This window comes from Nanorana parkeri, unplaced genomic scaffold, assembly GCF_000935625.1.
Source record: "Nanorana parkeri isolate BGI_ZX_2015 unplaced genomic scaffold, ASM93562v1 scaffold98, whole genome shotgun sequence".
Classification (NCBI taxonomy): Eukaryota; Metazoa; Chordata; class Amphibia; order Anura; family Dicroglossidae; genus Nanorana; species Nanorana parkeri.
Window position 1 is genome coordinate 183,887 of NW_017306366.1, and position 11,113 is coordinate 194,999.

An 11,113-nucleotide genomic window follows, 5' to 3' on the forward strand; every position below is an offset into this window, starting at 1 on the left:
TCCACGATCGGCACAGGGACGCGGGGAGATGTAGTAAGGAGGAGCAGGTGTGAGGGGATGACAGCCGCCGATAGACAGGCCCGATCTCAGAAGCAAGTTGCTGGAAGACTGCTCAGGTAAGCCTGCACACTCCCACACATGGTGCTCTATCATGTATTGCTGGGATTTGTATTCCTCTATAGCTGATGGTACGTTGTGCTGTATATTACGTAGAGCATTTTACCATCAGCTATAGAGGAATACAAATCCCAGCAATACATTGAACACTGCATGTATAATGTATTGCTGAGATTTGTTGTACTCCTTTATAGTTGGTGATATTCTGCACTGCGCTGTACGGAGGACTACAAATCCCAGCAATAATACATTATACAGCGCCATGCGGAATTCCACCAGCTATAGAGGAGCACAACAAATCCTAGCAATAATACATTATACAGTGGTGCAATGCCGAATACCACTGGCTATAGAGGACTACAAAACCCAGCAACAGTACATTATACAGCGCAATGCAGAATACCGCCAGCTATAATGTTCTATTGCTGGGATTTATTGTGCTCCTCTATAGCTGGTGATATTCTGCATATTGTACTATTGCTGGGATTTGTAGTCCTCTATAGCCAGTGCCATTCTGCATTGATTGCTGTATAAATTTACACTTTCCATTTCACTATATTGCACACCACACTTTTTTTTTTCTTTTTTTTTTAATTCCACCGCTCCAAGCTCGCTCCAGTGATGGAGTGCAATCTCAATACAAACTAGTAGTCCATCACTGGAGACATTTTTTAACATTTATTTTATTGTTTATCCGATTAACCGATTAATCGAACTTAATAATCGGCTAACTAATCGATTTTGAAAATAATCGTTAGCTGCAGCTCTAGAACTGACCCTTCAAGATTACACGCTAGATAACCGAGAAGAAATGCGTTAAAGTATATGCAAACGAACAATGAATTCCTCTCATTTGTTTCCGTTTGATATAATATACCATCAATACAAGTGTAAAAAAATAGAAATAATTTCCTGGGTTTTAGATTTAGAGGTGATCTGTAGTCAGACTTCCTGTCCTAGGGTGACAACATTGCTGCTCCTCCACAGATACAGACCATTGTCACTAAGGCAGGAAGAGATGCGGTCACAAATCATGAAGTAAACAAGGGGAGGGAAGGTGGAATTGAACAGAGAAAAATAGTAGTGCAGCCACCACATGAAAGGACCGGTCAGCTGCAATATAAAAACAGGATATTTGTACTTTAAAGACAATTGGGTTATATTGCCATCTTCAGGAAGAGACCGACACTGGCAAACAAAAAATCCCACTGGCAGCCAGGCATAAACTTTGGGCAGCCTGCAACTCAGGGCTACCCAAGGACCTTATACAAGAAGCTGGCATCAGATGAGGCCTGAACACAGAGATTTGTCCCTGGATAGTAACTTCAGGGGGCCGAAGTCAGACCAAATGGCAGAGCTACAAATTGGTAGTGTTGTGTGCTCAAAGCAAAAACAGACATTCAAGCTTGCATCCTTGATGTCCACAGAGACTAGAAAGTCTCCCTAATACGGGAAGGCTACGACAGACCAAGTGGAGTCCACGCAAAACATTTTGAACTTGAATGAAGACATTAAGGCCTTGTTCACACCAAATGCAGAGCAGATCCGGTCAGGTTTCTGCAAACGCACGCTAGTTTTTGGCTAAAAAAAAAATTATATATATATATAGATTATTTTTTTTTAAAGTTTAAAATGGGTTTCCAGGCATTTGCATGCGTTTTTGATGCGTTTGCAGATCCAGAGCAGGTAAAATAGGTCTGGCCTTGAAGGTTGAAGCCTAGGAGTAACAAAAGCCATCCTCCTTGGTCTCCGGTGGAAGGAGTCTTTCCTGTTTGGGGCTTATGTTTCTTTTACTGGAGCAAATTAAAAACATTTGCCGCTAGTGATATCCTTTATGAAAGTGTCCAGGGACCCAATAAAAAGATGCTCACCATCAAAAGAAGGTGTAACCATTGCTTTTCAGCATACCAACATTTAAAAAAGCTCTCCGCAACGTCACAGATGATTCATTTTTGAAAGCTACACAATGTTGACCAATTTGTCAACACAACAGTGTAGGGATGTAGGCATAAAATCTAAGCGCTTTTACAAGTATCATGTCAGTAAGGATAGTAGCTGGATAATTTGAGATCTGTATAGATATGGACATACAGAAATTAGAGCAATGGCTATTTACATAGCAGAATCTGCTAGAGTAGAAAAAAAATGCTTTGGAAAAGGTTTAGAAACGATTGTCAATGGAATCCTCAACGGGTATGGTCCGCGTTTTATCAACACAAGGTATCTCTGGATCTACAGGGAGATAAATGCAGCCTTAAAAATATGCTGGTCTGTAAAGCATTTTGGAGTGAATTGTTTAATCAGTTTTCCCAGACACCATACAGAAGAGGCTCAAGTAAGGGGTGTACCAGAAATGTTTGGATAGTCCTGGGGCCTTTCAGGGATCTCAGACTAGTAACCGCACCAGTAATAACTACAGGCTGTTCTAATTTGCAGATGGTGTGCACCACATTGAGAACTAAAATTGCATCTTTAAACCGGGGAGCTGTGGCAGCTGCTCCTGAGGAACAAATTCCTCTATCAATGTTAGATTTGTCAGATAAAACCCCATCAACAGGTATACCTGAGAGATTCTGAAGAAGGTATAAAAGTATGCTTATTATTTGATCCAAGTCAGCAAATCATATTATTTGGTCCATAGAACCAAGCAATACTGCAAAGAACTTCTGTAGGGTAGAAGCAGGAACCAACCAAGGGAGAACCGCAAATGGGAGGGAAAACAGCCACCTCACACTGAACAGGGAGGAACAGAGCTTGTAGTACTGCTCACGACCCTCCAGTTACTGAGGAAACCAAATGGAAAAGGGTGTGCAATAATGGCGCTCAATGGTACCAATAAACATAGTAGCTCTAGAAGCCTGGCCCACATGGCCTACTCATTAAAGTCTTCCGGGTCACACCAGAGGCTGTGCCACAGCTCTGGACCTGGACAGCAATCTGTGGTTAACCAATAGTACACAAAAGGTCAGAAAAAAAGCACCACAAGCAGAGCCCATAACATTAAGGCCCCATTCACACCTATGCGTATTGTAATATGCGCGTCTGTCGTGCGACCATCACGCGGTTTTTTTACCGCGATTCGCGGTAAAAAAGCCGCGCGACCGTCGCGCGATTCCAAAGGCTACTTGGCAGTATACTAATGGAAAACGCCCTACAAAACGGACCAATACGCAGCAAAAAACGCTCCGGGACCTTTTCATGCGTGGGCCGTTTTGTAGTGCGTTCGGGACGGGCGGAAATACGGACAGGTGGGAACGAGGCCATTGACTATAGTGCTATTTATTTTTTTGACCGTTTTGTAGAGCGTTCATCGAGCGTAGGACGCGCTACAAAACGGTCAGGTGTGAACCAGGCCTAAAGGTCTGGAAAATTCTACAAGCAGAGCCCTGTGCCCAAGCAGGCCCCACAGTCTTCAGTCCAGCAGGCCCCAGGTGTGGCCTCCAAAGCTATTGCTGATATGCCAATTCAGAGAGCTGCATAAAGAGCTCAACTTATTAGCAGGTAGATGAAGTCTTCAATGGAGAGAAAAAAAAACCTGACTGGCCAAAAAGGTATTTGTTTGCCAGTGTCCAAATCCTATTAAAAGGTGGCAGTATATTCCGAATTGTCTCTAAATAACTGATTCATGTGCCCTTCAATCAATGAGTAAAATAATTTTTTCTTGGATAGGTACACCAAAAGGAGGGGTAAACTATATTTAAGACAATGTACAGCTTGTCAGACAGATTCGTATCTGAACAGACTATTAGAACAGTTTATATGCTAGTCTAGAAAGTGGAGTTAAAAGGAATCCAAATCATGAAGTGAAGATTGCCACCGCTAATCCCTCCTATTGAAAAGACCAACTGCCCGACAGTCATCCTGACCCCCTCCGCTGTACTTCAACTGGTATTATTTTGCCTGTTTGTGCCAGGTCAATGAAGGACTGTGTCTCTCTCAAAATTACTAATCTGCAAACTTACGCTGGGTCAGTGTCTTAGAAATTACTGAAACAAGGGATCATTGTAATAGCCAGAGGTTAGCAATGGCGGACCCTATATTTCTATAATTAAAGGTTTACAATAAGGGTGTTTTGAAGGGTTGTCAGTGTTGAATGGCGCGAGCAAAGTAGGGTATGTGAACATGTAGAAGACATGAGAATTAAACCGTAACAAGAGTAAAAAAAACAGCAGTAGTCATTGGGCAGAGTAGAGACACATGAAGCCAGTTAGCACGCGACCTACAGGTGCCAGGTTAGAGACAAAACACAACTATTCTTCATCTTAATGGCACTCAGAGGCTGACAGCAGAGGTGAGAATCCCCTCTACTTGCTGGAGCACTTCGAAGAAAAAACAAAACAAAAACACAGGGCAGCTTTAGAAACATGCATAACATCTTACCTGATCAGAGCAATATTCTAAGCCCACAAAGTGGGAGTGGCACTATGGTAATCATTTGCTTCCACAGAGAACACTGATACTAGATACCAATGAAGGGTTATACAACACTTCATATCACACATATCAAAATGGTCCTCTATGGAGAAAACTGCAGATTATAATTAGGTTCCCTTTGCTGGTTTGTAGAGTCAATGACTGGGGAGGTCAGATTTAAGTGCCAATAATAAAATAGCTTTTGTGGTTACTGTCCAAGTATTCTATGAAAACACATCTGTGACACGGTAAAACTATCAAATGCCATACTTACACGTCCAATTTCCGCCGTCCACGACACAACAATGGTGTTCGGAACCGTTGTGGATAGACGTACAAGTGAGGTAATATTGATTGGTCGGCTTGGTCGCTTTGGTTCAACCCCATTTTTGGTTGGTGGAAGGTAACCCTGTAAGAATAAAGAATTATATAAACGCTCCATGGTAAGAGCTAAGGAATTTGTGACAGGTCACACATAATACCCAAGCATAGTAAATGAGACTTATTTTGAACAAATGGAAAATATCAAAAAGGAACTGGAAATAGTATACTTACTGGCAAATTACAGGGTTTCCCATTTACTTTTACACACAGGTTTGGTGGGAAATGGTCTTCTTGGGGGCAACTGGTTTCTGAAAGGCAGAACCTGAGAAAAACAAAAATCATGATTAGGAATCTACACACAAGCCTAGAAAAATAAATAAAAACCAAAGAACACAACATTACGAACCTGAGCTGCACTTGAACTGTAAAATCACATTTTGTTCCGGAGATATCCCTGGAAAGCAAAACAGACAAAAGCAATGACTAAACAGATCCCACAACTTTGCACAAGCAGAGGTTAAGAGATTACATATATTTATTTTTAAAAGGTTTTCTCCATAGCCCAACTCAGTGTACACCCCTGCTTATTGTCCTAGTTATATAAAGTTGATTGACTTCTAAAAGAGGAACAGAAGGACACTTATGCTCAAGACAACACATGCATTATACAATGTTAAAGTATTTCCACATTTGTAGACAAATTTAGGAACCAACCAGGATCTACAGCCGAGTGATTCACAAATAAGATACATTTTTGTTAGTAGTTAGGGTACTTTAATACATTTTTAAGATTTAACTCCTGAGTCCAGTGTCACTTTCCAGGCTTCATTATTGAGCCAATTGACAGATCCCTCTGCTCTTACTGAACAAACAATCCCATTTCCTTAGACATGAGCATCCCTGGGGCATAGAGGGACAGTGGAAGGTTGCAGGAGGGGCCCCTGACACTGCAATGGGACCCTTCAGCATCCAGTTATGCCTTTGGTGACAGATGAATGCATTGCTAATAACTAACTACACCCACATAACTCCATGAAGATCACCAGTCTGCATTTACAGAATGAATAACTTGTTAGGAGGATACGGAGCACATTTTCCTGTTTGGTTGATTTATGTGCAAGGAAAAAAAAAAAAGAAATGAAATGCTGCCAAGAGTTAAGTAAAACAGAACTGGCTGCTAACAGTCCAGGATCACCCACTTCAAACTCTTTGCCAATGCAATTCTCAATTCACTATCAGCCACAGATGTAACTCTAGCCCCCATCAAGCTGAGATTTCAATAGGCTGAGTATAGTTGCCAAGTGAGAGGCGTGAGGTGGGGGATGGGAGAGAACGCTGGAAGAAGGGGGGGAGAAGGGTAGAGAGAGACTTACATTGAGCTGCTGATTTGCTGGACTTGTTGTGGTGTTAATGCAAACGCGAAGCATGTTTCTTGAAATCGCTGGCTGTTATCTGAGGCTGCAGACACAAGGACAGAGAATAAGAACCTGGACCTTAATAACGGCATTCAATTTAAATTCAGTTATCAAAAGTCAGAAAAGCCTGGCATCATAAGATTATCTCCAAACATATGCACGGTTCTAGATACCGGGGGAATGGGTTCTTTAAACAAGTGAAACAAATGGCAAAACAATGATCAAGTCATAACTGGGTTTTGTAGCAAGGTGCACATGGACAGGCTTTACACAGTACAAGGGCAAACATTTCCCAGCACACTCACCCGACAGCCTACAAAAAAAAGTACACCGTCTGACATTTGGGGTAAACAGAGGTTTTAGTTGCACAACTTTTGCAGAATATTTGGAAGCTGCACTGCCTTGTCCAGGCCCCTCTGTGTAGTGTAACGTTAGGACCAATCCATGAGAGCCGCCATCTTGGAGCACATGCAGCAAAGGATGAATTGGGTGCAGGTTCAACAGGAGGCAGCCCAATAGCAGGCACAGGGACACCGCAGAGGCCCCGCACATCACAATGGCAGCTGAAGCCCCCAACATGTCCCCGCACCAAATCCAACAAGTGAAACAAATGGCAAAACTATCGATTCATAACCAGCTTTAAACGTAAGGTGCACATGGAATTCATGTACAAAAATATGGTGATCAGGGCAATCAGGGGCGCCATACCTTTCCAAGAGCAATTTGCTAACCAATCGCTGGCCAGAATGAGCGAAGCGCACTTCTACTATCGATTCCTTACAGGCGGAGCACATTTGGCATCACTCCGTCTGTGACAGAAGCCGGCGCTATAGAGGAGGCATCGGCTTATGCGGCTCTGCTCCCTCCGCTGCCGCCTCGCTTCCTCTAGCGCTGGCACTGCTGATTCTCTCCCGCGGCTCTTCAAGTTCCCCCTTATGCCACCACCGGCCCTAGGAATGGTCAAACTACCGGTAGGTCTTATTTTCGGGGAAACAGGGTAGATATGCGGGAAAGGGAAAAGTAAACTTCCACAAAATCAAATTCACAAACATTCCATGTTATTTATATCTACACATTCTTTACACAGCAAAGGATCGCCTATCACAAGGTTTATGGGATAGGGGCGATCTGGCTTTTCCGTTTAGTTCGGGCACGTTTAAAAAAAAGGGACACTTAACTCGAGTTAAATCTTAAAAATACATTCCTGTACTCCATTAACAAAAATGTCTCTTATATGTGTATCACTCGGCTGTAGATCGTCAAATCATCTCTGAATTGGTGCTGACACTGTCCTTCTGGAGGGTGGCTACTCTTCTTCCCCATGGTCAGTGTGTGTTTTGTAACGTAGTCACCGCTCCAAGCTCACTCCTGTGATGGACTACAATCACAATACAAATTAGTAAACTAAACATGAGATTGTAGTCCATCACAAGAGGAAGCTTGGAGCGGGGACTACTTTACAACACGCACAGGGACCATGGGGAACAAAAGTAGCCCCCCTCCAGAAGGAAGGACAGTGTCAGCACCAATTCAGAGATGATTTGAGGCTCTACAGCCGATACACAAAGATACATTTTTGTTAATAGTTAAGGTTCTTGAATGAATTTTTAAGATGCGACTCCTGAGATTAGTATCGCTCTAAAAAGGAAACCAATCCGAATAGAAAGGCGCTGACACTGCCCAATTTTTGAGGTTTCCATCTTCAGGGCCATCATCCTCAAACTACTTACAGGGTCACTGACCAGAACAAGCCAATCAATGAAGTGTGAGGACACCAGAAATGAACACACACCTCAGTGACTCATTCGGTAATAAAAGAAAAAGATCACATCTTCAATAAACACAATCAGCATAGGCAGCTCCCATATGTCTTAAAGCCGCCTACTGACTACATGCAGACTTCAAAAAGGATCATCAGGCTTTTCTACCATTGACCTGGAACAGGCACCCAGTCAGTGAAGCCAGGATCAGGACGACAGCTGTGGAGATGGAGACTTTAAAAACCATCTCTGGAAATGTAGCTCCCCAACTTCTACCCTCAGTTTCCCATCAGAAAGAACACTGGAAGATGTGGAGGAGAGGAGGCATTTTAAATGCATACTAAAAACAGTGTTTTGCCTTACCATTAATGATTCACTTGCAGTGAGTCTTAACGCATTACAAAGTTTGACTGCTGCAGGAGTCAATTCCCTAGCACAGCCCCTTACTAGTCATAGCTCCTCCTATTCTGGGAAGGTCCAACTGTCCTGAACCAGCTCCTCCACTGGAAGCTACAAAAAGGTCATGAGGAGGGGTGAACACTATAGGAGAAAAGAACATGCGTAGGAGTGACAGCTCAAAGTCTGACGACATCATATCCAAGATGGCGGCACCCAACAGCCGTCTCAAGGCATTTGGATGTCTACACAATGGAGGCTTCTATAGGTAAAGAACATCCATAAAATACATTAAAAGTAGGGATGCTCCGATACCACTTTAAGACCGGAGTACCGATACTTTTTTTCAAGTACTCGCCGATACCAATTACCAATACTTTTTCTTGAAGGGACAGGTCACATTTTTTCTAAAACAATACAAAAATCATGATTTTAGGTCAGTTTCTTATTATGAAAAACATGAACATGAAATGAATATTGATCACGCCATTGCCAACTAAGGCTTGTATCCCCATAGTGGGGAAAATAGAGGAGCACATGTCCAGACTCCAGAACACTGTATAGTGTGGCACAGCTATATCCAAGTCTGTATAACTGGCTTTATATTATTAATTTTTTTAATATAAAGCCAGGTATGCAGAATTGGATACAGCTGTGCCACACTATACAGTGCTCTGGTCTGGAGTCTGGGCATGTGCTCATGTATTTTCCCCACTAAGGGGATACAAGCCTTAGTTAGCAATATCTACATAGTTATTTCTTTATTTAATGTCTTTTTTTTAAATATTATATGCAGTTAAAAACAGCATTTTTGTGCCCAGCCCCCATGCGGGGCTGCAGTACTAAAAGAAAACGATTTTGTTTCTGCCTGGAGATCCGTACCATTTAAATGACCCTTTATCTCATAATTACTTGTCAACCAGATCAACAAACAAACAAAATGAACAATACAGTATATACCAAAAGATAAACCAGCTATCAATAGTGGCTGGACATAAATATCATATCACTAACTGGTTTTACACCAGTCACTCCTGACTGGTGAGGAAGCCTGTTAATCATCCAATCAGCGGGAGAAGAGGTCAGAATGGAGCGATGACTGAGGACTTGGAGGAGTTCGCGGCCATCTTGTTTCATTGAAGACGCTATGGAGGTCCTGTGTGCGGCGGTTTCGGGTCCTTGAAGATGGCGGACGCGGCACAGGTACTCGTTTTTTGTATCGGAGTATTTGCACGAGTACTCATGCAAATACACGGTATCGCCGCCGATACCGATGCTTGTATCGGAGCATCCCTAATTAAAAGTACATATAATCTTATGGGAAGATTTTTGTTGAACGTCTGGCGACAGGGTCTCAAAAGGATAATGGGAAGAGACGCGCATTTCTTCATGCACAAAGTTGATTTTTTTGGTCTACATCTTGCCCTGATGAGCATCAAAGTATAGCTATTGTCAACAATGAAGCCATAACCATTTATACATCAACCAGTAAATATACTAGAAAGACGCACAAGACTAGTCACCCCGCACAAGGAGAGAGCAGCAGGGACCAGTCTTTATTATAAGATGTTCCAGCACAGAGACAAAGTTCCGGACTGGATTATTGCACGGATCAGGAAGAAAAAGCTCACCAAGATTCCAGAACACACGTCTCATGTAGACTAGGGCAGGATAATTCCAGGTAGCCAATGTTCACCAAAAATGACAGCGGATGCCCAAGATTAAAAGGTTTTCTCTGGTAGTGGTCTATGGAGCCGGCTCCTAAGATTCCAGATTTGTCCGCTCCTAGGATTGGACAGGCCGGCTCTAGGATTCCAGATTTGTCCGCTCCTAGGATTGGACAGGCCGGCTCTAGGATTCCAGATTTGTCCGCTCCTAGGATTAGACAGGCTGGCTCTAGGATTCCAGATTTGTCTGCTCCTAGGATTAGACAGGCTGGCTCTAGGATTCCAGATTTGTCTGCTCCTAGGATTAGACAGGCTGGCTCTAGGATTCCATATCTGTCCACCATATCTGTCCATCTTATCCCAGAGTTCATATTTAAAATGGTCTAAGTGAAGATTTCCCCTAACTTTAGAGATATTTCCTCTTTCATTCTGTTGTGTCTCTGGAACAGGAAGTTGAACGGAATGTCATGAAAGAACAATGGAAGCTGCCACTGCTGACCTTTAGAGAATGCTCGTTCCCTTTGTTTTTAATAGTGTCCAAATCGGAACTGGAACAAGTATAGAGATACAGCAATGGCAGCCCCCATCTCTCTCCAGGAGTCACTTTAGAAATGTTATCTAAACCCAGGAACAAAATCATATTGCAGCCTACTAGTCCTTAGATGTGGGGGCTGCATTCGTTTTCTTTAATGCCACTCACAGTGCTGCCATTAACACTTCCTGTGCCAGGGTAACACTCACTGTACATAGGAAGCAGCAGCATTGGCATCTCAGGACAAGGAGTGAAAAGCTCTGGCAGGGACAGAACTTGAACTTGGGATTTTAGGGACACAAGGACAAATGAAAGTGAACAGCTCAAATCACATTGACAGTAATATGTTACTACAATTAATCCTTTGGGGTTTCTTTTTTTCATTTTCTCATTTATGGAGGCTAGACTTACTATGGAAATTAGTTAATTCTTTAGTTTTCTTCTCATTCTCAAGTGGTATCCAGACAGCGAGCCCCCCCTCGCCCCCCC

The 11,113-nt window shown here is 42.8% G+C and overlaps 1 protein-coding gene across 1 annotated transcript in view; it reads right to left on the reverse strand.

Moving 5' to 3' along the window:
* PIAS1 (protein inhibitor of activated STAT 1) overlaps nt 1-11,113 on the reverse strand; it is a 62,620-nt gene that overhangs the window by 11,618 nt on the left and 39,889 nt on the right. Inside the window, exons 3-6 of the mRNA XM_018552827.1 lie at nt 6,228-6,312; nt 5,261-5,308; nt 5,086-5,176; nt 4,805-4,939 (exon numbers count right to left, since the gene is read on the reverse strand). Of these exons, the coding sequence (XP_018408329.1) occupies nt 4,805-4,939; nt 5,086-5,176; nt 5,261-5,308; nt 6,228-6,312 (359 nt within the window). The remainder of the gene's footprint in view (nt 1-4,804; nt 4,940-5,085; nt 5,177-5,260; nt 5,309-6,227; nt 6,313-11,113) is intronic.